Genomic DNA, 25,867 nt, shown 5'->3' with positions numbered 1-25,867 from the left:
TCTGTGGGGCTAAGTCTTCACCAAGGTTGACAGTCTCTATTTGAACCCTGAGAACCATGTGGTGGGAAGAGAGAACCAGTTCTTGCAAGTTGCTTTCTAACCTCCACATCATTAACATGGCCAACAGGCGCTTTCACTCCCTCTCCCCCTGCCCCCTCTTCCCTTTTCTCTGAATGAATAAACAAACAATACAAATGATACAAAATTTATGGGAACAAGCAGAAATAAAGTACGTGCTTGCCACTACATACATGTATACACACATACATATGCAGAGAAAAAAAAAAGTCTTTTCCTGACCAAAAGAGAGTCAAAATAAGTTTAACATCCTGTTTTAAGTTGGCAAAATAAACTCTAATTAGCATGGCCTTCCTGGAGATAATAGTTACAAGTAAGAAACTAGAAAGAGAACAAAAGCACAGCTTCCTCGCCACTCAGTGAAGAAACAATGCAAGAAGATGCTGCAGCCTGGCAGACCTGGACCTGCGGAGCAGGGCTCAGAGATGGCCACAGGTTTACTGTGTGCCTAATGATAGGCTCCAGCCGGCACTGCACATGGTAACTACGGTAACTGCGCTCTAAAAAGAAAGGAGAGGGCAGCATGCAGTCAACTGCTGGCACGAGCGAACGAAGGAAGCATTCTGGAGTGCTGAGAGTAGAAGAGCCTGTGAGCATGAGTAATCTTCCCTGGCCTGAGTGACTCCTGACACAGACATGTGCATGGTGCATTCAGAGTTGCACCCTAAGAATGAAAGACCTAGCCTGAAATTTGAGGTGCAACCAGGAAGTAGAGTATACACTTTGAAACCTATCATTAGTTGTATGTCAGAACTAACAAAAACCCAGTGCTAATTAAAGAATGTTAATAGTGTTGAGAGTGGGGTCCATAATGTAACATCTATAATTCAGATTTACTTAGGATACGGGAAACCAGTGGAATGCTGTGGTTTAATGGACTTGAAGTTTCAGTGTGGAAACCTGAAAGAGTGTCAGAAGAAAAGGGTCGCTAATGGTTGCACAGCAGTATAATGCCACTGACTTACAACCTTATCTAGTCAATTTCATGTTTATTTAACCTCAATTTAAAAGAGGAGATGATTGGGAAAATATGACCAGTTTTTTTTTTTGTTGTTTTTTGTTTTTTTTTTTTTGGTTTTTCGAGACAGGGTTTCTCTGTGGTTTTGGAGCCTGTCCTGGAACTAGCTCTTGTAGACCAGGCTGGTCTCGAACTCACAGAGATCCGCCTGCCTCTGCCTCCCGAGTGCTGGGATTAAAGGCGTGCACCACCACTGCCCGACCAGTTTTTAAGAAGAAAAAATGTCAATAGAAACGAAAGCTGGATTTGCAGGTAAACGTTTTGCAGCAACTGTTAGAAATTTGGTTAGTGATCTAAGGGAAAGTATATTCCTAATGAGTGAAAAGAAATCTCAGGAGAAATAGAGTATTTTTAAAAATCAAATAGAACTTATAAAACTGGACTGGACATGACACACCTTTAATCCCAGCACTGCAGGGGCAGAGGCAGGCGGATCTCTAGTACTGAAAATAAAACATTTGGAAAACGAGTGTCTTTTCTGTGGGGAGCCAGAACGGCCCAGAACTTTCTCAGAGAATCCTGATGAAAGGACAGGGACTTGAGTTCATTGCTTTGCCTGGGAGTGAACTTGGCAAAACCAGTCCTGGGCTGCAGCCAGTGCCTTGAAAGTTTTCTGTTCTTAGGAACTAGGCTTTTCCTCCTAAAGAGATTTGAGTTATCAGACCCAAGGCCACATGTGCTCAGGCCCTGCTGCTCTTGAGATGCCCCGTGTTCCCCTTGTGTAATGTCTGATTATTCTAACGACTCTGTCTCTCTTCTCCTCTGGAAATGGTAGATAAGATGCTGTCCTCTTAGTTAAATTTGCTTGGCATAGACATAGCTTGTGGAAGACCTTCCAGTACCAAACTTTATTTTCTTCTCTATCGTCTATCTTTTTTATCTTCTGTTCTCCTGGTCCTCTTTCTCTCTTAGGACCCTTTCACTGAAGATTAACCTACTGGTCCAGGGCATTTTCTTTGAGTGGTATATATTTGTGTGTGACTCTTTTTCGGTCTTCAGAACTGAGCCCTTTGGGCAGCTGAGTTCTGCTGGGTTCATTTTTCTGCTTTCACCACTATTTCATGCAAAAGAAATCGTGCACAAAATTCACGTTATGCCCATATTGCTCTGGAATATGTCAGCCAAATTAGAACAAACACGTATTTTTCAAAAGCTTCAAGCATTAGAGCAAAACCGACCGTACCTACTGCAGGGTTGTGACGATGAAATGAGGCCGTCCTGGCCCGTGTGGTCCTTAGCTCATGGTAGCTCCTCTTTTTCACTTAAGCCCAAGTTCACATTCCTAATCAAGTGCTAGATTTTTCTTAGAGGAATTGATATTTTATAATAAAGGAAGCAGTTCCACTACCAATAATCATTTTCTTTTTCTGGAGAAACCTACTTGTTTGGCCCTATTCTGTTAAGAAAAGTGTGGTGTAATCCCTCGTTTGCTAGTTAGTGGAGAACGGTGTTAGTAGGAGTATCCAGTGGACAGCACTGTTGAGTGCTCATAAGGAATTGTGTCACTGCCTGTGGAGAATGCTGAAGGCTTTGTGACCTGTGACTTGCTGATGTCTGGACTCTTTGGGACAAGGTGTGGAGACTCAGCATGGGTTTGGTTAAAATGATTAATAGCAATTCAAGTAAATGAAGGGTGCTTTCTAAGAAACATTTGTAATAATGTCTGATGTTTTAAGTATTGAGATAAGTAATAAGTCAGTATTCTTCCTAGCCCCGTCTTTGTATGGCAAATTGCAAACTCACATAAAAACATAGCAGAAAAATACATATATCTATCTCTCATTAGGACCCAATCACTGTCAGCATTTGCTACACTTCTTTTAAAAGTGATAGCTCTGGAGCTTGAAGCTCCTGTTCACATTTTTCTTCTTCCTTATTGGTGACCATGACTGTACTGTTGCTGTGTTTCATTCAGTCAAGCTTATTGTCATTATGAGTATGCATTAATAAAATCCTATTGCCTGTAGTTCTGAAACGTGTGTTCTACTTTATTATAGTTTTGCAGCCTTTCACGTCATATCCTAGAAATAGTGATATGTATAGATGTGGTTCATTTACTGTTTGAAATTCTGTGAAATACTCAAGTTTCTACTTCTCTGCGCCTTAGAAAGTGAGCACTTTTACTCATTTGGTACATTTTGATTCTCAGTGGGAAACTGGGTGAATTGTACTGATATTTTGGGGATCCCTCCTAAAGTTAGGAACATATTTCCTGATTTAGACCTTTTTAGAAATATCCTTGCCTTGCTCTTTGTTCTCATTTGACAAAAGGATTGGGACTGTGACATTGCTGTGTATGTGTGTGTCTTCCCCCCCCCCCCAACTAAGAAAATTAAGTAAATGTGAACTAGAAAGGAAGTCCTGAACTAGGGCTATAGTTCAGTGGTCTAGCACTTGCCTGGCATACCTGAAACCCTCAGTACTTACTGCTCTGACGAAAAACAAACAGCGAGATCTTATAGAAAACCTTTCAAATTGGCAGGAAAGTTGTTGTTGTTGCATTAAAAAGCTCCTCCAAGTCACAGAAAAGATCCTTTGGTCATGAAAGTACAGTAGAAATAAATAGAAATGCTTATAGTTACCTCTAGGGTAGGTTAAGAATCGAATGCAGTTTCCAAATGTATATATCAGTCTCTTGCCTTTAAGAAATGACTGTTGTTGTACTGAATGCTGGACTCCTCATGCCTTTCTGTGTTCCTTGTAGTAACAGCGTCTTAGGCTAGTTTAATGATGATTTTAAATGACCTTTATTATTGCGTGCCGACTGTTACACCACATTCGTGCATCGTATAAGCCATTTTGGACATGAACAGACCATGTGTACTGCGTGGTCCACCGATACTTGGTGATTCAGAAGCTGTGTCTTTGTGTAAGTGTAAGGGCTCCACAGCCATGGAGCTGCCTAATGACACATTTCTCGGGGCATGTCCTTGTCATTAGTGTGTAGTTGTATTAGAAGACCTCAGTTGTTTGAATAAATATTTGCCATTTTATTACTTGTTAGAATATTCCGGTAAGCATATGGTGCTCATCTCTTAGATACTCTAAATAGTAAGTTCCTTAATTTTTGTAATACTTACCCTCAGATTCCTTTTTCCTGTGCCAGTCAGTACGAGGAGCATGTAAATAGTATTTGGATAGCTTAGCCTTCAGCTGGTAACAGTAACAGTTTCTTAAATCTAAGCAGAAAAATTAATCTAAAACCAAAATTTAATAAATTAGACCAGAGCATATTGACTATTTCTGTTAAAGGGTATTTTATCTCATTTTCTTGTTTTATATAATTTTTTATGTAACAGTGTTATTTAGTGTTTTGAACTAGACCCTTTGTGATGTTAAAATGCCTTGGTCATTTATTGAAATGTTCCCTTTCTAAAAGTTGCTCTGGAAAAATCTAATTTATGATGATTATCTCAATGTCCCATCCAGTTAAGATGTGTCCCCAGTTTTAATTTTTAATGAGGCAATGTACTTAATTGTTATGTTACAATAACACACAAGCAGATTTATTCAACTCTGCTTTGAACCTTCGTTTCTGCCATGCTGCTGTTCAGTGATATGCGAGCTAAGTGTAGTGGCCCACACATCTGTAACCCCAGTGTTGGCAGGAGGGCAGGAACTAGATCCCTGGTGTACCTTGTCCAATCAGTTGATGCAATCCATGGCCCCTGGGTTCAGTGAGAGACCCTGTCTCAAAACATAAAGTGGAATGCAATAGAGGAAAACACCCAAGCTGATCTCAGGCCAACACATGCACACACGCACATATGCATGCACACATATACAAACACATACATTCATACAATCTGTATTTAATACAGATATTATGATATATAGAGAATACATTGAAAATACTAGCAGTTTCATAATTTCTAATGATAAATTTTGAAAAATACAAGACTTAAATACTTTCAAAAATACGTTCTTGCCGGGCGATGGTGGCGCACGCCTTTAATCCCAGCACTCGGGAGGCAGAGGTAGGTGGATCTCTGTGAGTTCGAGACCAGCCTGGTCTACAGAGCTAGTTCCAGGATAGGCTCCAAAGCCACAGAGAAACCCTGTCTCGAAAAACCAAAAAAAAAAAAAAACAAACAAAAAAAAAATACGTTCTTCAGAGAAATGCCGGTGCATTACTACTGAAGACAAATAGCAAAGAAATTGATTACTATAGTGTGTGATGAATCATTGCATATAGATATGCTTTTATGTTATGGAAATTTTTATTTTGAAAATACATTTTAATAGAACTGTTTTATAAGTCATAAATACATATTTTTAATTTTCGATATAGTGTCTCTGTCAATATATTTTAAAGGTTTAATTTTGTAAAACTTAGTTTGAGGATTAAGGAATTTATAAGCGGAATGTAGGGCTGCCATTTAAAGAAGTTGCATTAGTAGACTTTTTTGTTGTTGTTGAGTTGCAGATTCTCAGTCTCAATGCTGAGAAGGACTTTAGCATTAACTAGCTATGAATTTTCGCTCTGATTTGGGGACAGGAATGGTTCCGTGAGTTCACAGCTCTCCTGTCCAGGTAGTTACAGTTCAGAGGTGCCACACCCTGTCTAAGCCGATGTTGCATTTCTCCTATGCCAGGTATTGGCTAGTTGCTGTTCTTTAAACAGGTCTCAATTTTTACTTACAGATGAAGCAAAACAGGCAGCAGTTTGTGGTAACTAGAATAAGGAGAGATGTACAAGCGTTTTATAATTCCTCCTTAACAGACCTATGCCATCGCTTTTAAATACCTTGCTTCCAAAAGAAGCCTGCTTCCTCTCCCCGTCAATCATCCCAGCTGGATATTATTTTAAGGGGTGCACCACCCCCGTCGCTGATCTCTGACCTATTGTTCTAGCATTGTCTTTGCATCTCCCTGTTGTGATTGAGTCTATTTTTTTCTATTTCTAGTGTGTGTAAAATGTTCTAATGTAAATGATTTACTGTTCTTTTGTTATTTTTTATTTTGTGAATCCTATTTGGCTTATATTTACAATTGTACACATGTAGCCTTCTAAATTAAAATTGCTTTTTCATTTAAAAACACTGTAGTTTAACATACAAACCTATTTTGTTATATTCCAATTTTGGTTTGATTATTATTAAAATCATCTCAATATATGTTAATGTAGTGCATTCAGAAGTTGACTTAGCAAGCCTGATTATGGTGTAAAAGCTTACGTAAATAAATAAATGACCAATATTACTAGAGGCTATAAGCAGCATGGCGGAAAAATGGAAGAACTCTTTTATCCTGGTTTTTAGAGGGCATCAGCAGCTTGCTTTTATGAAAAAGTAACAGCTAAATGCACTGCAAATAATTTGCAGTAATCCAGTTCAGTGATTCATGTGTCTGCTTTAATGGGTCATAATTCAGGGTAAAGTAACTGAGTGCAGTCAGAGTGCAGACACTGCTTATGCCAGGGACAGTATCTCTTCATAAAGCACACCTCAGGAGAAGCTGTTTGCCAGCCCCTAATACTCTCTGATGTTTTGATGTCCTGCATATTTTTCCGATTAAGTTTTGAGTGCCATGTTTTTAGTTGTATTTCCACATTCATTATTCTCACGTAGACTCTTCAGCGGGTTTGCCATATATGATTATTTTTTTAATGATGCCTTTCTTTCCACTTCAGCAGTTTAATAATCTAGCACATGGCTGCTTCTCGGTGCTCAGCATTCACCTCCCCAGCACGGAAGAGGACATGTGCGTTGGCTTCGGAATCCCATTTGCCATGTTAGAGATGCATATTCCCCGTGGAGCGACATTTGTTTGACATAACCATTCGTTTTTATTACGTCTTTAAATATGTTTATCCAGAGTTATCAATAATCATAAATAACCGTATTTTCAACTTGTTCTGTTTTTTTCGAACAGACAAAATTGCTTACCCAGTACATATTAAATCTCGGCAAGTATGATCAAAACTACGACATCAGAGACCGCACAAGATTTATTAGGCAGCTTATTGTTCCGAATGAGAAGAGTGGAGCTTTAAGTAAATATGCCAAAAAAATCTTCCTAGCCCAGAAGCCTGCACCACTACTCGAGTCTCCCTTTAAAGGTATATCAGACTACACAGCTGTAAAACACGCTATCTACAATTGTGTCCGTGTGATGGGCTTCAAATGTATCTCCTAGAAAATACACGACTTCCATGTCAGTCTGTGAGGACAGTGTGCACACACTGATTCATCTGTTCAAACTTTATTCTTAGGTTTGTTAAACTCTGTATTTCTGTAGACCTTGTTTGCCTAAATACTTTGAGGTCCTCTGGTTTTTATTCTCATTAGACAGATTAGCTGAACAGTAGATAAAATAGCTGTTTTGTTCTTGTAAGACACAGGCTTTATTTCTGTTTTAAATGCTTTCATTTTCAGAGGGTGAAAGTCACCTTATTAGTAAGTTACTAATTAAATATCTGTGTACACTAACGTCAGCATCTCTAGGAGAAATTATTTCATACAAATGTTTTTTTTAATTTAAGTTCAGTTTTCAAGGAAGAAACTTGTGTTCTTCCCCCAGCTTTCTAAAAAGGACTAATGAGATATCTTATCACTTAAGTCGCTACTGTAGTTCGGATCACGTGGTTATGTAGGTTGGTTTCCACGTTGTTTCTTATTTAATTGTTGTAAAGCAGTAAATGCAATTCAGTTTGGTAGAAAAACTATTGAAATTCTGGGTGTGTTTGTGCCAAGGCATGTATATGGATTGTTTAACTGCGCCGTCATTCCTAATATTCACAGTAAAGTAATTTTTAGAGAAGCTACATTTCAGAGCAACACCTCTAAACACACTGACTGATTAGCTTTTTTATTGACCATTATGGGGGAGATTATTGTAATCTATGAGCTGAAATCAGTTTTCTGACCTATGAAGAGCTTCCTGGTTTATATTTATTCTTTGACATTTGTGGTAATACGCGAATTGCCTTGAGTTCGATTATGATTGTTATCTGTTATATTCAGCTCATATTGTTTATTTTCTATTTTCCTCTATTTTTAATAGATAGGGATCATTTCCAGCTTGGCACCTTATCTCATACTCTCAACATTAAAGCATCTGGGTACCTGGAATTATCTAATTGGCCAGAGGTGGCGCCTGACCCATCGGTTCGCAATGTAGAAGTAATAGAGTCAGTAAGTTGACCTTTCTGAGATTAATTTTGTTCTAGCAATGAGAGCGTCTGAGATAACTACCTTTTTATATAAAAGCCTTTGGGCCGAAAACGGAACGCTGTTCTAGTGATTCTGAATGCAATGTGTTAGATATACCTTGCCTTATAGGAACTAAATATTGTGGTTTTCCGTGCCTTGTACGCGGACTGTTCTTTGCTTCAAGGAAATAGAGAATTGAATTCTCTGCATCAGCGCCAACCGCATTTGTGCGATCGCATTTGTAGCTGTGTAGATTCAATTTCTAAGGTATTTAGTTTCAATGGATTGAGCTTTTTCTACTTTGGTAGAGATTCGTAAGCTTCCTGTCAATGTTTTTATAAATAATTTTTGCTGTTCTTTTCCAGAAAAGAAAAACCTGTACAAAATATACTGGGTTTTCTGTTGAGCCCGGTTTTAAGTGACACTTTAAAATAGGTAGGGAGCATTGTGTACCAAAGATAGCCTTGATGAGGGCACACTTAAAAAAATGAGTAATACACTGTTTTCGCATTTGTTTTTGAAATTGCCATAATACTTTTTCTGAATCTTTTCTTAAAGGTACTAGCTACTAGGTTTAAATAGAATATTGCCTGTTTATTGTTTTATAAATAAATGTGATAAAGAAAGGGATATTTTGCTTGTACTTAGAAATTGTGTGGAATATTTCTGTTGCTTTTTGAGGTAGGATTAATTTAAATGGAGCTGTTGAGAGTTACATTGTAGATGTTTTTTGATATAAAGGCACAGTGAACTAGAATTTATATAATCAGAATTCTTTACCATTAACTCCATTGTTCCCCTTCCACATGCAAAGGAAAGAATCATTATTACTCTAAACACAGTCCCTTTAATGAGCATATGATTGCCCTGAGAAATGGCTTTCTTTCGAATATGAACCTTATACTGGCTTTGAACATATCTGGCAGCAGATAAATATCTCAATTTAGAGCCCTGGTGGTAGATGTTTAACAAACATCATCTTGTGTAAGACTCATAACAATATTCTTTTTTTCCCTCTGAGACAGAGTTTCTTTGTGTAGCACTGACTGTCCTGGAACTCATTGTGTAGACCAGGCTGGCCTCAAGCAGAGATCTGCCTGCCTCTGCCTCCCAAGTGTTAGGATTAAATTGTACATGCCACCAGGCTCAGCTCAATATTTCCATTTCATAGGTGAGGAAACTAAGCTTTAGAGAGCCTAAGTAAATGCAGGTCCCCATAGTTCCTGCAGAGCAGAACTGTGCTCCGTGTCCGCTGTCTGCTGTGCTCTCTGCATACTTTCCTGTGATGGAGGCAAGGACGCCTGAGCTTGTTTGTAGATCTGTGTCATTCTCTGTGCTTGCTGCCATCATTTTCACATTTTGACAAACTATCTGTGTCTAAAGCTAGCCAAGAAAATAATCTAAAAGTTATAAAAAAAACTGGGGCTTGGGAGATGGCACAGTTGGTAAAGTGCTTGTCACGCAAGCATGAGAACCGTGTTTGGTCCCCAGCACCCACATAAAAATCCCACTGTGGTGGTGCCCATCTATGAGCCCAGCACTGAAGAGGTGGAGACACAAGAGGCCCTGAGTTCCAGGCCCAGAGAGAGCCCCTACCCTATTCATGAAAATATTTAGCATTGACTCTGGCCTCCATACTTAACATGAACACATAAAACACACATGTTAAAAATAAAGCAATATGATGAGTGAAAGTTATGAAAACTCATTTTTGTGTTTTCCTCCCTGCAGCTCAGTTTGCTTGGGTTCAGCACAGTTGCCTATTGTACAAGTTCTGTCAGATACTAGGATATGGAGACAGTGGTCTTCACTGTGATTCTTCTGCAGACATTCTCCTTCCTGATAATCGTGCTTGCTTGCTGTTCTGGTGCTGTCCTTTTTCTTGACGGGGTACACAGTGTTCGCCTCGCGTAGAGCAGCCCTTTCATCCTCCTACCACATCCACTCTCCCTCCCCTCTGGAAAGGGTTTAACTTCTCAGAAATTGATAGCGGTGCTGTGCAATTTAATTTTGTTTCTGTAGTGTTTTTATATGCATTGACTGGCTTCTTTTTTCATGTGCTCCAAGCACTAACTCTCTTATAGAGATGGTGCCTAAGTAACCTGTTTTCTTACCTTCATTTCATTGTGTAGTTCAAGAGAGATTCCTGAAATTAATAATTAATAACTTATGAAGAATAATTATAGCTGATGGAACCAGATTAAGGTATCCATTTAAGCCATATAACAAACAAATTCATTCTACTTGTCTCTGAGATAGGGGCTTAAAATGTTCTACGAGGGATACAATGAAATATAAACCGAATGTAACTAGTTCTATTTTGAAATGCATTCATACCTGCAGAGAGTGGTGTTCAGATTATCGTTTTTGCTGTGCTCAGTGCCTCTCCTCCCCCTGAAGTCATAGAATGCATTTGTGCACATGATACACTGTATTATTCTGGGTTTACTATCTAGTGATCCTCTAAGGTCAAATCTCATTATTATGAAATATAACTTAGGAAGAAAAATGGCTGAGGCTTAGATAATCTGACATTTTAATCAAAACAACAGGGAGCCTAGTCAGGTTGACACTAGAAGTCACTTTGAATTACACACCACCATTTCTACGATATCAGATATAATATATATTTATATTAAGGTATCAGTAACTTTTGTAGCTCCTTTAGAGTTTTTTTGGTTTGGTTACAGAAAATCCTTTTTTTCCAGTTACACAGAGACTTTTGCATATCAAAGACATTTTGCTTTGTAAACACATAGACAACTTGCTGTGTAGAGGACCTTAGCTTTTGTGCCTCTCCATCTCTTCTGTTCTCGCTTACTCTGTCATGGCTGTCACACCACAGTGGATTAAATGGTGTAGGCTTTGTCCCTTCCATGTCTGAAGCTATGTGAATACAGAAACTCATATATTCAAATAATTTTCGTTGGTTTTCTTCTCATTTTCCAAGTAATTTTTTTTTCAGGCTACTGAAGCTTCTCTTGGGCAGTTGGGGTTGTGAGCATTAATATTTTTGTTGTTTGTATTAGTATTTTAAAACATATTCTCAGAAAATTGTAATGTGCCTTCAGTGTTGAGGACAATCCTTAGATTAGAATCTGTGCCATGCTGTAAATTCCTTTACAACACATATACTCTCTCTGTCTCTGTCTCTCTCTTCCTCTCATCAGGCTGGCACGCACTGGAAACTCAATTAAAAGTGTAATATAAATGAGTCTTAACCATTTTGACCTTTTAAGAAATCTACATTTTCCTGCTTTGTAGAAGAGAAAATATGAAACATAATTTTTCCAAGATAATCAGTGTCACTGTTATGACAGGTTTATAGTAAAGACTTCTAATGCCATACTTAGTGAACACCAAAGAGCATCACTTACTTAAATGCAAGCAAATATTTTCTGAATATAAAATTGAAAGCTTCAAGGGTGTAATAGGTATAAGTAATACTTATTACAGACACACTTACGATGCTTCAGTGTAGAGGGTTAGAAATTCCCACCTTAGGGAAGAAAAAGACAAGTAGATCACATAGCATATTATAAGGCAGCTAGCACTATTTTTTTTTTTAAGGAGTTGGAGTTGTGCTGAGGTGGAATAGCGGAGGGCAAGACCTCAGACAGAGCAAGTCTAGGAGTCTTTGGAGGAACAGTAAGAATTGGCTGCAGCTGAGCATGCGAAGGCAGAGGAAGTGAGTGGGAGCAGCTTGTTGGGTTTGGTCAAGCAGACTGTTGTCGCCTGTTTATCTGGGTGAAATCAAGAATCACCAAGGTTTGAAACCAGAGAGTAGCTGGACCCGACCCTACCTGCTGTGTTCAACAAGCTTTGGTTGGGGTTAGTGGGAAGGAGAAGCAAGGTAAGCAGTTAGGAACGTGCTGCAGTAATCCAGGAGAGACGGGTGCCCAAACCAGGGCGGAAGAGCATTTCTCCATGGCTTAGGCACTGAGGCTATGGGAGAGAGAAGGTTTAGCACAGGAAGATGTTCACTTCTGCCTACATTCACTGCGGTTTGCTTGCTTTTGTCTAAGTGCCAAGCTATCAACATATATTATTGGTACTGTAGGTTAAGTTTTTTCTGTGGACCAACAAACACAAACCTTTGCTAAATGATCTGGAAACATAACATGAATGATTTAACAGTGGACCTCTGAAGGGAGTGTATGTTTTGTCTTTAAAAGTGGATGACTTGCTGTTGAGACTTGTAACAATTGCTTTCTCTGTTGAAATCTCAAACTTTCTTCTGAGTTCATAGTGAACTTAAACAATTATATTTGTCAAGAGTCTGAATCACTTAGTAAGAATTCATTAATGTTTATTTTGTTTATATAAACAGGCAAAAGAATGGACCCCAGTTGGAAAAACAAAGAAAGAAATCCCTGTTAAGAAGTTTTACTCTGAGTCTGAGGAGGAGGACGAGGAGGAGGAAGAGGAGTCCTCTGACAGCAGTGATAGTGGTGGGCCTTGAAATTTATCAAACTGTATTATTCATACTATAGATTACATGTGGATGTCCCTTATCTTTTCCTTTCTTTCACTCGCCATCCTGTTACCAAATTTAAGACATGTCAGAATCATTTCTTTTCAGAGCTAGGAAGTTGAGGGCCGTGTGCAGTGAAAGTATGAGCAGCATGGATTCAGAACCCTGGGCTTCAGCTGTGCCAGCCAAATAAGGCACCTGCTTTTCCATCTGATAGAGAAAACTTTAAAAATACGCCTTTATGGCTCACAACTGTCTGCAACTCCAGCTCGAGGGGACCCAACACCCTCATACAGACATCCATGCAGGTGAAACACCAATGCACATAAAAATAATTATAAAAAAGTACACCTTTAATCCCAGCACTTGGGAGGCAGAGGCCAGCATGGTGTGCTTTATTTCATGCTTTATAGACCTTCTTCATCCTATTGTTTATAAGTTGTTCCTAGATTAGCATTGCTCAACATTTGAAATTCTGTTAACATTGTGGCTCTTCGTGAGCTTGTTTAAATAGCACAGTTCTGCCGGGCGGTGGTGGCGCACGCCTTTAATCCCAGCACTTGGGAGGCAGAGGCAGGTGAATCTCTGTGAGTTCGAGACCAGCCTGGTCTACAAGAGCTAGTTCCAGGACAGGCTCCAAAACCACAGAGAAACCCTGTCTCGAAAAACCAAAAAATAAATAAATAGCACAGTTCTGCATCCTGTGGTCCTCTGTGAGGGGCTCTACGGTAGCTTCCAGAGGAAAAGCAACCACCTAGTACGAGCTGCACCCAGACTGTTGTTGCCTCCCATGTGATGGCAATGAGCAGTGACTGGTTTTCTTGTGCATTTTGTCTTTGCTCTGCCCATTATCTGAGCATCTTCTGTCTGTGTGAGTAGCTGTTGGACCGAGGCTTCTGAACAGACAGGGTCCATGTGAGTCAGGGCCTCCTTTCCTTCAGTCACTGTCTGTCTTTCTGGGTCGCTGTTAATCCGGTGCCTCTGAACAGACATGGTCCATGTGCAGCAGGGCCTGCTCTCTGTCAGTCACTGTTGATGGCTATGGTCTCCTTCGTGCAATTAGCCGGTTGTAAGTGAAAGAGCTGCTGCTCTGTCTTTCAGAGAGCGGGTCTGGAAGTGAGAGTGGAGACACAGGCAGTAGCAGTGAGGACAGCAGTGAGGACTCCTCCAGCGGACAAGAGAGTGAGACCGGAAGTGAGGCAGACGTAGAATGCAAGAGAGCGAGCCAGAGGAGCTCAAAAACCAAGAGGAAAAGGTAAGTTTCTTTGTCAGTTTCCCAGGAGTTTCTCCTTAATTCACAAAATTAGAAAATGCCTGTGTATTTTCTCCAAAACAAATGTAAAGCCTTGTGTACTGTGCTTAGGTTTCATTTTGAACTTGAACAGATAGATCTTAGGGTACATTTTTGAAATTGCTATCACCTTGGAAGGCTGCCTTAAGTGACCAAGCAGTAGGGATGAAACACTTAATTACCTTTTGCAGCAATTTTGCTGAGGGCTAAAATTAAATCCTTCAGCACTTTGCCATTATGTAACTAAGACAATTGATTTTTCTAAATAATGTTACATTAAAAAGATTATGATTCAAATATCAGAGTCAAAGGCTGTGAAGGAAGACGGTCAGAAGATACTTAAGGGTTAGTTCTTTTCAAGATCTGCCATTACCAACAGCAGCCTCGTGTGTTAAAGCGTCATTAAGATTTTGAGTAATTGGGGCTAATACCTTGGATTGTGTGGCTCTGTTTTCCCCACTGCTGTCATAGTGGCCTCCGCTGACTCCCTGGCCCTTCTCGGGGGCCTGCTGCCCGCTCCCTTGATGAGCTTGCAGCTTGGGCTCAGTCGTGGCTGACAGCACTGATTGGGCGCAGTACGCTCTCTGCTCCTTTTATTACAGACAGTAATTAAAGCAGCTCGCCCTGCCACTTCCATAACAAACACAGCATAATGCCCTAATTATGACTTTATTAATTTAAGTCAGGATTTAATGATTTTAAAAGTGATTTATATTGTTTTTCCTGTTCAGAACAAATGAAATCTGTAGGTTAAATTAATACAGGCTTTTCATCATTGCAAAGTTAAAAACCTAGTTACCAGTAAATTCTTCTCATTAGGTTAACATCTGAAACTCTAAGCAGTAAGGTAAACAATAATTATCATCAGAATTGAGTGATGCATAATAAAATAACACTTTTACTTTTAAAATCTTATCTGGAGTGCCAGAGCGAAGTCTCTTGAGAATAGCTGGCTTGTTGCAGGAGAGCGTCCTGGCTTGTGATCACCTGGCCTTTGAGGACACTATGCTTGGCTTGCACATCAGACTAGCTTTGATGATCTGGTTTGAGGAAGTACCTGTTTCTAGAAAGCACAGCAGTGTCTCCTCAGGTGACAGAGGCCATTATGGTATATGCTTATAATCACATATTTGTTTTGTATTTTTTCTCGAGAAAAAAATTTTAATCTCTATTTATATTTTAAAGTAATTGTCACACTAAAGTGAACTGTAAAGACATTCTAAGCCCTTCTGTTTGCAAGTACATGTTTTAAACAATGAGTTGGGGATAATATATGTTTCCATTATTTTGTAGAAGAGAAAACAAGCTATTTTTCTATCTTCAAATATAATTACATGTGCTCTGAGATGTTGCCATGCTCTGTTTTTAATAAACAGCAATCATATTTCCTCCACAAAAATCAATTCTGAGAACTATTGATTCTTCTTCCCTTGCCACTCTCCCTCCTCCTTCCTAGGTTGTGCAGCCTGTCTCTTAGAGTTTGTTTACCATTTGCCAGCCGAACTTTTTAAAGTTCTTAATAATCTCTAAGCATCTTCAGGCACTACTCTTTAGTAGTTGCAAGTGTTGATTACTAAATTTGATTTTACATTCCAAATTATTTTCATGATAGATGTAATAGTATGATAGAAGGGGAAGGAGGATATCAGAGGGAGATAGATTTGAATTCAGAGTTCATGATTCCCTCTTCTGGCGGTGTGTCCTTAAAGTTATTTAACCTCCAATGTTGGTTCCTTATTGTAAGTGGCTAATAATGGACCCATCTACAGTAGAGCATTGGAATGAACTGCCTGAGCACTACTGGTAGATTATTAAAAACAAAACAAAAAACTTTAGATTTATTGACTGATTGATTGTGTGTCTGTGTCAGTGTGCCCATGTGTGCATGCGTGTATATATACCTGAGCATATGTGTATGCACCACATAGTACAGGAGCCTGAGGAAGTCAGGATAAAGTCCTAGGTCCCCCAGAACTAGAGTTATAGACTGTTGTAAGCTGTCGTTTGGGTCCTTAGAACTAAATGCAAGGTCTCCTCTAAGGGCTCTAAACAGTTTTTTAACTGCCGAACTATCACTCTAGTCCCTAAGGTAGATTTTTAAAAAATAAAAGAGCAGACTGCTTCCCAGTGCACATGTGGAGTTTGTGTGAGCACGTGCTTCCCAGTGCACATGTGGAGTTTGTGTGAACACGTGCTTCCCAGTGCACATGTAGAATTTGTGTGAGCACATGCTTCCCAGTGCATTTGTGGAGACCAGAGGACCACTTGTGATATTCAACATGTAGGTCCTGAACGTCAGACTCTGGTCGGAAGGCTGGCAGGAGGAACTTTTACCCACTGAACCATCTCAGCAGCTTTTATTTAATTTTCATATTTTAGAATTTTAAAGCCATCTTTATTGTTTTATAAAATTAAATTTGTGTATATACGTGATTTAGAGTTTATATTTCAAAACTCATCTTTATTCATAGTGATTCAGAAGATGGGGAGAAGAAAAATGAAAAATCTAAAGCTTCAGAATCGTCTAGTGCGGAATCCAGTTCCATGGGAGAAAGTTCTTCAGGTTCTGAGTCAGCATCAGAGTCTGATGGTGAACCTGCACCCAGAAAAGTTACTCAGGTACGAGATCACGGGTGTGTTGTAACTGAAGGTACGAGGTCATGCTTGTGCTGTAACTGAATGATACATCTTACTGGAACTTTTTCCATTTAAGAATAAATACTTTTGAGAGTTGAATGTTTTGTTAGAAAGCTAGGATAATGGTTTTGTAGACTGTAAAGATGTATCACTTGTATTGGTTTAATAAAACCCTGATTGGCCAATAGCTAGGCAGAAAGAATAGGTGGGGCAACCAGACTAAGAGAATTCTGGGAAGAGGACAGGCAGAGACGCAGTCAGCAGCCAGACACAGGAAGTAAGATGAGAATGCTTCACTGAGTAAGGTACTAAGCCAAGTAGCTAAACATAGATAAGAATTATGGGTTAATTTCTGTTGTAAGAGCTAGTCAGTAATAATCCTGAGCTAATAAACCAAACAGTTTATAATTAATATAAGCCTATGTGTGTTTCTCTGGGAGAGAACAGCTGTGGTACTGGGTGGCACAAAAGCTTCAGTCAACACTGTCACAACTAAAACCGGATACATTAGCTTCTTTCTTCCTGAGGCTTTGATTTCCCATAATCTTCCTTAATCATCCAATTCTACAAAGAAGTCAGAGCCACTTTTTTTTCCTAAAAGCATTTTTATTTTAATATTTACTTATTTATTATGTATACAATATTCTGTCTGTGTGTATGCCTGCAGGCCAGAAGAGGGCACCAGACCCCATTACAGATGGTTGTGAGCCACCATGTGGTTGCTGGGAATTGAACTCAGGACCTTTGGAAGAGCAGGCAATGCTCTTAACCTCTGAGCCATCTCTCCAGCCCTCAGAGCCACTTTTTATTCATCTCCTGCTCATGAGATTTTTACAGTAGACTGTTTCAAGATTGACTTTTTGCTAAAAGGAACATGAAAGGAAGCCTCAGAAATGGCACTGAGCACAGGACTACAAATAGAGATATATAAGATACTGATTCCAACATGCTCTTTAAAATTATTTATTAATAAATGTGATTGGTAACAAAATATTTTCAAAGTTACACATTATTTATTTTAGCAAGAGACATTTATTTTAGAGCAAATGCAAGAATAATTTGTGTATTTATGTATTTGAATTGAACAATTGTGATTGAACTTTTTGTCAGTTACTATAAAAATATGAAAGCTTAAATTGTAAATGAAGTTACTAGTATAAAATTCAGATCTGATATTAGATCTTAGATTTCTGATCTTAGATCTTCACCTCATTAGTGAAAATGATCACACAAGTGTCCAGAATACCCATGCAGCATCAGTGTGACCACATCCCTTTCCATGTGTCTAGAATAGCTGTGCAGAGTCAGTGTGACCTCCTCTCTTTCCATGTGTCTAGAATAGCCGTGCAGTATCAGTGTGACCTCCTCTCTTTCCATGTGTCTAGAATAGCCGTGCAGCATCAGTGTGACCTCCTCTCTTTCCATGTGTCTAGAATAGCCGTCCAGTGTCAGTGTGACCTTCTCTCTTTCCATGTGTCTAGAATAGCCGTCCAGTGTCAGTGTGACCTCCTCTCTTTCCATGTGTCTAGAATAGCTGTGCAGTGTCAGTGTGACCACATCCCTTTCCATGTGTCTAGAATAGCCGTGCAGCATCAGTGTGACCTCCTCTCTTTCCATGTGTCTAGAATAGCTGTGCGGAGTCAGTGTGACCTCCTCTCTTTCCATGTGTCTAGAATAGCTGTGCGGAGTCAGTGTGACCTCCTCTCTTTCCATGTGTCTAGAATAGCCATGCAGCATCATGTGACCTCCTCTCTTTCCATGTGTCTGGAATAGCCATGCAGCATCAGTGTGACCTCCTCTCTTTCCATGTGTCTAGAATAGCCGTGCAGCATCAGTGTGACCTCCTCTCTTTCCATGTGTCTAGAATAGCCGTGCAGCATCAGTGTGATCTCCTCTCTTTCCATGTGTCTAGAATAGCTGTGCAACATCAGTGTGACCTCCTCTCTTTCCATGTGTCTAGAATAGCTGTGCGGAGTCAGTGTGACCTCCTCTTTCCATGTGTCTAGAATAGCCGTGCAGCATCAGTGTGACCTCCTCTCTTTTCATGTGTCTGGAATAGCCATGCAGCATCAGTGTGACCTCCTCTCTTTCCATGTGTCTAGAATAGCCGTGCAGCATCAGTGTGACCACATCCCTTTCCATGTGTCTAGAATAGCTGTGCAGTGTCAGTGTGACCTCCTCTCTTTCCATGTGTCTAGAATAGCCGTGCAGCATCAGTGTGACCTCCTCTCTTTCCATGTGTCTAGAATAGCTGTGCAGCCTCAGTGTGACCACATCCCTTTCCATGTGTCTAGAATAGCAGTGTACCATCAGTGTGACCACATCCCTTTCCATGTGTCTAGAATCGTGACAATCAAATGTCGCTTTTCAATAATTTATGTTTCTTCCTAACCTAGTATTTTAAAAAGAATTTACTTGTTAACTCTATGAATCTAAATTTTTAGTATGTTTTCTCAGTAACCAGAAATGAAAATAATTGCATTCAAGCAGGCCTTCCAAACTCATATTCATTGTTAAAAATAAGTATATTTAAAATGCTTCTAGTGTTTATCTTTTTTATTTTAAATATTCTTGCAAATGGTAAAACTTACTTTAAAATTGAATTCTTACTTATATAACAGAATTTAAGTTTTCTGTTTTCAAAAATTCATAAAAACTTGTAGAGACTTTGAGTTATTAAATGTGGATTACTAAAAACATGGTGGGTTCTCATATCCTCATTTTCTACTCTAAAAAAACTTAAAATATAATTTTAAATAAAGAGCCTCAGATTCTGACAGTACAACCCAGAGAGGAAAATCAGTGTTTTATAAATGACAGATATAATTACAGTAGGTTATTCTTACATGGTTTTATAAAATTGGAAAATTGTAGACTTTACTGCCTGTGTAGTGTTAGCAGCAAAGAGGACCCCAAAATTAGTCATCCACTTTGTTTCCTCCCTGTTGAGGGCTTCAGTTAACAGCTGACAGCCCTTTTGTTTGTTTACTTGTGTTTGCTTATTTCTTTGTTTTGTTTTTACATACCACCCAAAGATTCCCCTCCATCCTCTCCTCACAGCTGTCCCCCACAACCCCATCCACTCCTCCTCTGTTTCTCTTCAGATACAGGCGGGGCTCCGGTGGGTATCAGCCAGCCATGGTATATCAAGTTGCAGTAAGACTAGGCACCTCCTCCTATTAAAACTGGAAGAAGCCGTCCAGTAGGAGGGAAGGGTCCCCAAAGCAGGCAACAGAGTCAGAGATAGCCCCTGCTTCCTTCCACTGTTCCGGAGTCTCATAGGAAGAGCAGAATCCTGAGCCAGGCCTCTTGAGAAATTCAAGCTGTGTATTATTTTGTGCCTATGTTTTCCGTAGACCACACACATTGTCTATCTTAAAATGCCATTTTTTGTCTATATTAGGTGGAAAGATGAATGTTTGTGTTTATTTATTTTTGCTTTTCTTTTACAATTGGACCAAAAATTCCCAGCCTTTTAGCCACATTTTTTTTTATCTCCACTTTATTCTGAATGGCTTGAAGTATATACCATGTGATCATAAGTGTACCAGTTTTTTTAATAATAGGTGACTTTCTAGTTGTGAAAAAGTCCCCGTTGCATCAGATGCTGTGACTTTTGCTCAAATTATGAGTAATGAGAGCAGATGGTGGCCACTTTGCCTCCATTCAGTGTGACAGTGTCGGCACTGGAGATTCCTGTCCTGACTCTGAAGGTTGAGTCTTTCTCTCATCAGGACAGTGCATTTGGGGGTGCACTGAGCATGAACATGAGACCTTGGAGATGCTTGAATATATGGCTGTCAAAACAGTTAATTTTATGGTGTTCCTGTTAGGTTAGAATGGAGTTTCTGTTGGCAGGTAGCACCTTCATGCTTCAGTTTCCTGGTCTGTAAAGCAGATGCCAATATCCACTTTGCTGCATCAGTATCTTCTGGGGAAACAAATGCATAGGAGCACCCTGAAGTGCAGACCCTCACAGCAGTTTAATAAAAAGGCCCCTGGCCTCCCTTTGGCTCTTATCTCCTGCACTTGAAAATGTATCTGTTCTTAGTTATGGCCCTAACTTGTGTCTGCCTTCCTCAGAAGACACCGCTGAGTCACGTTGCACTCTGACTTCTTAGCTCAATCTCCATTTCCCACCTTTTCTGTAAAAGCGTAGCTCTGAGTAGGTGTTCTCTGTCCACTCAGCCAAGAAGAAGCCCTGCTTCCTCTTTAAGTTTAGTAAGACTCTCGGCCAACACAATAATCCAAACCAGACTGAATTAAAAGAAACCCAAGTTTAATGGATGCCAGCACTCCCAGGTGGCCCTCCAAAAAACACCACAGAGAAGGGGATGGAGAACCAGGGGGACCATGAAGAACTGGAAAGACTACTTGTTGGTTCTCTGGGGGGGCAGTTTAAATAGCCTGTGGGAGTTCTCTTGACCCTCCCTTGGGAGGCATGATTGATGGTCTTTCTCAGAGGTGAAGTCTGGACTGTGGCAACTCCTAGGGAAAGGGGCTTGAAATGGAGCTTTCTACCCAACATTCCAAAATGGATGCCAGGAGCTGGGGTGAAGCCCCCAACCAAACACCTCTGACCTCATTTTTGAGTGAGCTTCTACCTTCTCTGCACTTATAGGTTTTATCCACTAGTTTCTCGTCTGCCATCCAGACCCCTCTAGTGGTTTCTGGCCTTGAAAGGGGAGCCAGAAGAGGAGCACAGAGCCTCAAATCTACCCTCCATCTCTTACACTTAACCCAGTTACTTCTTAGTAACTTCACTTTCCACAGACCCTGCTCCGCAGAGGAGGTCAGGATCCCTAAGTGTTTCATGCTTCTTTTTAAACAATATTGAAAATTTTGCATGTTTTGTAACTTCCTTTCCACTAAAGTACTTACACAGTAATATTTCTCTGTTGCTCTTCGAGATTTTCTTCCCAAATCTAGACCAAATACTTAGACCCTGCTGGGACTGCTGGATTTTTAACAGCAGCAGAACCTGAAACACGTGCTTACACAGGACCAACAGCCCTCCCTGACTCCTTTACTTCATTCTACGTGTTTAGATTGTTGCCAGGACGCCTAAAATTTCCATCTGATTTTTCCTGTCTGTTTCTTCTTTTCCTCTTTTCACTGTCTAAATCAACTCTTCTTCAGCCCTGTAATCCTTTGCTGTATTCACCTTAGCTGATGTTTTCCCAATCTTAGCTTCAGCACAGTGGCCAGGTCAAGCTGCCGTGATGTCCTGCCACCATTTGAGTTCAGTAAACTCCTTGGCCACCATGTCTGAATCCCCCTCTCTCTTTTTAACTTACTTATATTCTTACCTAATACTCACATTTCTCTTATGAAAGTATGTGCTCAGCTGTTTCTGAACCTTTGTTCATCTTTGTGCATTTCTCTTATTAAAGAAAGCAGGTGAGAAGGAAGTGACCTCCTGTGGTCTTCACTCCTACTGGACGGTGACTGCTCGGAACTGAATTGGTACTGTCCAGACGGAGGGTGTGGCTCCCGGATACCTACGTCCCTTAAGGGCTTGTCATTTGATACTGCATTGTGATCAGTAATGGCCTTAGGACATAATTTTGTCTCAGATTTAATTATTTTATAGATGTATTTTTATGTACAGTTTTTTTTTTTTTTCTGAAATGTGTCCGAGAAGAGTTTGGAGTATCATCATCTCTACAAAGTAATTCTTTTGTTCCAAGTAATGCCTATAACAAAATTGCCTTTTTAGATTTATTTTTATTTTGTATAGTGCTGCATGTAATGTGTGCATGTCCACACTGGCCATAAGGAGTAGGAATTCCTGGGAACTGGAGTATCAGTCACTTGTGAGCAGCTGTGTGGGACTGAACCCAGGTCCTCTGCAGGAACAGCCAGTGCTCTAAGTCCCTGAACCTTCTCCAGCCCCACAAAATCACTTTCAATAGTTCATATTTTAAGCACCTTTAAATATTTTATACAATGTAAAGGAAAATATATGGAAGATTAGAGGAAGACTTAGCAATGCAGACATTGTGTGGGGAAGTGATTCTCATTTGTATCTCTGCATCTTAGGTTTTTTTTTTTTTTGGTAACATAAGATCATGACACATTAGTTGGGATCTCTGGTGTGTGCCTCAGCTCTTACAGATGGAGATATCAGTGAGTAACATGGTGATCTGAAGTCATGACTATAATGTACGTAGTTATAATGAACGTGTCTGTTTCTTTAGACACATTAACATTGTTTTGTCTGGGGAATTGTGTGGTGGCTGTGTGCATGACTGCAGCGTATGTACGTGCACGTGTGTAGAGGCCAGAGGTTGATGTCAGGTATCTTTCTCAGTCATTTTCTACCTTAGTGTTTGAGTTGAGACTTGCCACCGAACCTGTATTTCCTGTATTTGGCTAGATTAGCTGTCCAGTGACTGACCACTGGGTTTTGGCCTGTGCCTGCCTCCTAAATGCTGCATTCCAGTCAAGGGTAGTGCCTGGCTCTTTATGTGAGTGCTAAGGATTAAAATTCAAGTCTTCATGCTTGCACAACAAGCACTGGCCAACTGACAGATCACTCTGGTCCTGTGTTAACAATGTAAATTATATACAGCATACTTAAGGCCTAATAATCTATCAGTGTGATGTAAGTATGAAGTATTTGGTATTCTTGAGTGTAGCACTTAGTAGATGTTAAGAATGTTTTTGTGTCTGGGTCATGAGATTAATATATGAGCTAGCTATAGAAAAGCACTGGTATCTGTATATGCCAGTGTCTGAGATGGCCATAACTATATCAGGTCTTAAGTATCTTAGAACTTTTGCTGTCTCTCTGTAGGAGGCATTGTGACACTGATGGCCTCTTCTAGTGACCTCAGAGCCCTGCAGACACCAGTGGAACCATTTCAAGGCTGATTTCTGTGTTTTGAGAAGGAAGAACTGTCTGCTCACGGGTGTTTACAGGGCTTGAAATCCTTAGCTTGTGTGACGATTGAATGTCGATTTTTATTATAAATATTCAAAGCTTTGTGTCTTTCAATGTTTGTCTTTCTCTGTTTAGTTCATACTTTAAATTCTCCAGGAAAGAAATTTCACTTGAGATCTTTAAAACAAAGGGAAACCGTCAAGCAGGCGGTCCTGCATAAGGAAGCAGGCAGTTTTCTGCTGAGGATGGGTTATTAGACCCCCTTGTATTGCTCATTAGCATTTATTTGCTCCAGATTTTTAGAACAGTGGGTGTTTGGTAAACTTTTCTTACTGTTTATACAACCTCTGTGCAATAGAAGCATATATGCTGCTTATCACATCAGCTCTTTTATCTACTTAGCTTTTCTGCAATCGGTATGCAAATGGATGTTCATAATGCATGAAAAATCTTTACAGAGATATTGTTACATATTTTTGTGTTTAGGACTTAAGATCCTTTATTTTTAAATGAATATGTTGACTAGAAGTTAGTTTCCTAACCTTGTGACTTTTCATTCCATTTTGAAAATGTTCCTGTCTTGAGGTGTATAATCGAATGCCATAGAAACAAGGTGGCGATTTGAAGGCAGCGAATTGATAAATAGATATTTTTTGCAGCAAGATCTTAAGATCAGTAACTGTTGTCCTTATAAAAGTCAAATACAGTCACTCAGCTGTTAAAAACCTAATCCTCTATTTAAGAAAAATATACAAAAACAAATTGTCTATCTTTCTGCTTGATCTCCTCTCAAGCAGTAACACAATGGAAACAGTGGGTGATCTGTCAGTGTGTTTGGTTTGTCAATGGTGGTTTTGTATAAATATTGGGAAGCTAAGAAATAAAATTCACACAGTAAAATATGATTTCATCTGCCTTTTCTCCGCAGCTCCGTGGCTCATGCCGCGGTGTGAAATCCTCATTTTACACACTTTGCAGGCGGAGCACATGAATTATGCATTGAGCAAGAAAAATCTCCTGCCTCAAGTCCTATATGTGTCTGCCCAGGTTCTGTCTCTATTACCAAGATGAATTGCAAATGGAGAAATGTTTGATGGGATAGGGCTCTTAACTTCTTTGTTTAGAATTCAGATTTTTATTTTTATAGTAGACCCTTTAAGTATGAAAATGTTGTGAACTTACTATGGATTTTTTAAAATGAAAAATGAAATATAATGTAGAAGAAGCATGCTTGCATATCATGAAGCATTTTATAGCTTTGATTCGGAACGCAAGGCTTTTCCAACATGGTGGAAATGACCGTCACCTATTGCTAATGTCGTATTGCAGTTACTGCTTACTTGTTCTTCTCAGAACGTCAATGGCATTCTGTCCTTTTTAGAGCCTGTTGTCTGTCTGTTCTAGGCTCTGGTAAGAGATGAGCCCGGATTAACATATAGGTCTCCTCTGTGATAGTACACATTCTTGGTTGAGAGGTAGGGTGTAGATTTGCCTTCTGCTCTAACTTTATTTATTTATTTTGATAGGTTTCTAATTTTCAGGTGGGGAGTTTGCACTTTGATGAAGGCAGTCTTGTCATTGTAGCTGGCAGGAAGCTAGACCCATTGTGTGCAGCATGCTGATAACCTTTGAGTTAGGTTTTTATTCAAGGGCAAAGTTCAGTAGTAATGGGCATTTTCGTTCTGAATCTGCTTTCATTTACTTGTAACTGAAATTTCAGTCTCAAAACTAACATTTTTTTTCCTTTTCCTTTAGGCTTGACATTGGTGCTCATTTGAAGAGTTTAAAGGGGGCTGATGCTTTGTGTTTGCAGGAGGATAGAATTAAAACTCAACTAGAAGGAAACAATACTGTTTTTATTTCTTTTTTAGTTGTAATCTTTTTTGGTTTTAATGTGTATTTTTATATAATCCTTGGACAGTTCTCTGAATGTTGCATAAAGGAGACTACATGTAGAACTCAGTCATGTGAAAATGTTATTTCCCAGATGCTTTTCTAAGTGTGTGTCTGTCTGTCTCTGTAGTCTATGTGTGCATGTGTGTGCGTGTCTCTGTGTGTCTGTATATGTGCACACACATGCACTCGTGCTGAAGAAGCCACAAGAGGGTGAAGGATACCCCAGAGTTAGAATTCAGGAGGTTGTGAACTGTTGGTGTGTGTGCTAGGAACCGAACTCAGGTCCTTTGTGACAGCAGTGCACTGAGCCCTCGCTCCACCCCACCACTGCAGCATCCTCTTATGTGATGCTGGTGTTCATGTGTGTGCACAGTACTCAAGTGGGCCTTTGCTTCAGTGACACAATGATTTATGCTAATGAGTTTTAAATTCT

At 39.7% G+C, this 25,867-nt stretch overlaps 1 protein-coding gene across 2 annotated transcripts in view; it reads left to right on the top strand.

The window, feature by feature from the left end:
• Positions 1–25,867, top strand: part of Ap3b1 (adaptor related protein complex 3 subunit beta 1) — a 200,858-nt gene that overhangs the window by 106,071 nt on the left and 68,920 nt on the right. For both annotated transcript variants that reach the window (XM_057789797.1, XM_057789798.1), the window contains exons 16-20: positions 6,971–7,157; positions 8,102–8,232; positions 12,581–12,701; positions 13,826–13,979; positions 16,487–16,634. In XM_057789797.1, coding sequence (XP_057645780.1) covers positions 6,971–7,157; positions 8,102–8,232; positions 12,581–12,701; positions 13,826–13,979; positions 16,487–16,634 — 741 coding nt within the window. The remainder of the gene's footprint in view (positions 1–6,970; positions 7,158–8,101; positions 8,233–12,580; positions 12,702–13,825; positions 13,980–16,486; positions 16,635–25,867) is intronic.

The sequence above is a fragment of the Chionomys nivalis genome, chromosome 15 (assembly GCF_950005125.1).
Source record: "Chionomys nivalis chromosome 15, mChiNiv1.1, whole genome shotgun sequence".
In the NCBI taxonomy this organism is placed as follows: Eukaryota; Metazoa; Chordata; class Mammalia; order Rodentia; family Cricetidae; genus Chionomys; species Chionomys nivalis.
Note: the sequence above shows the minus strand (reverse complement) of the source record. Positions and strands in the feature narration are given on the sequence as shown.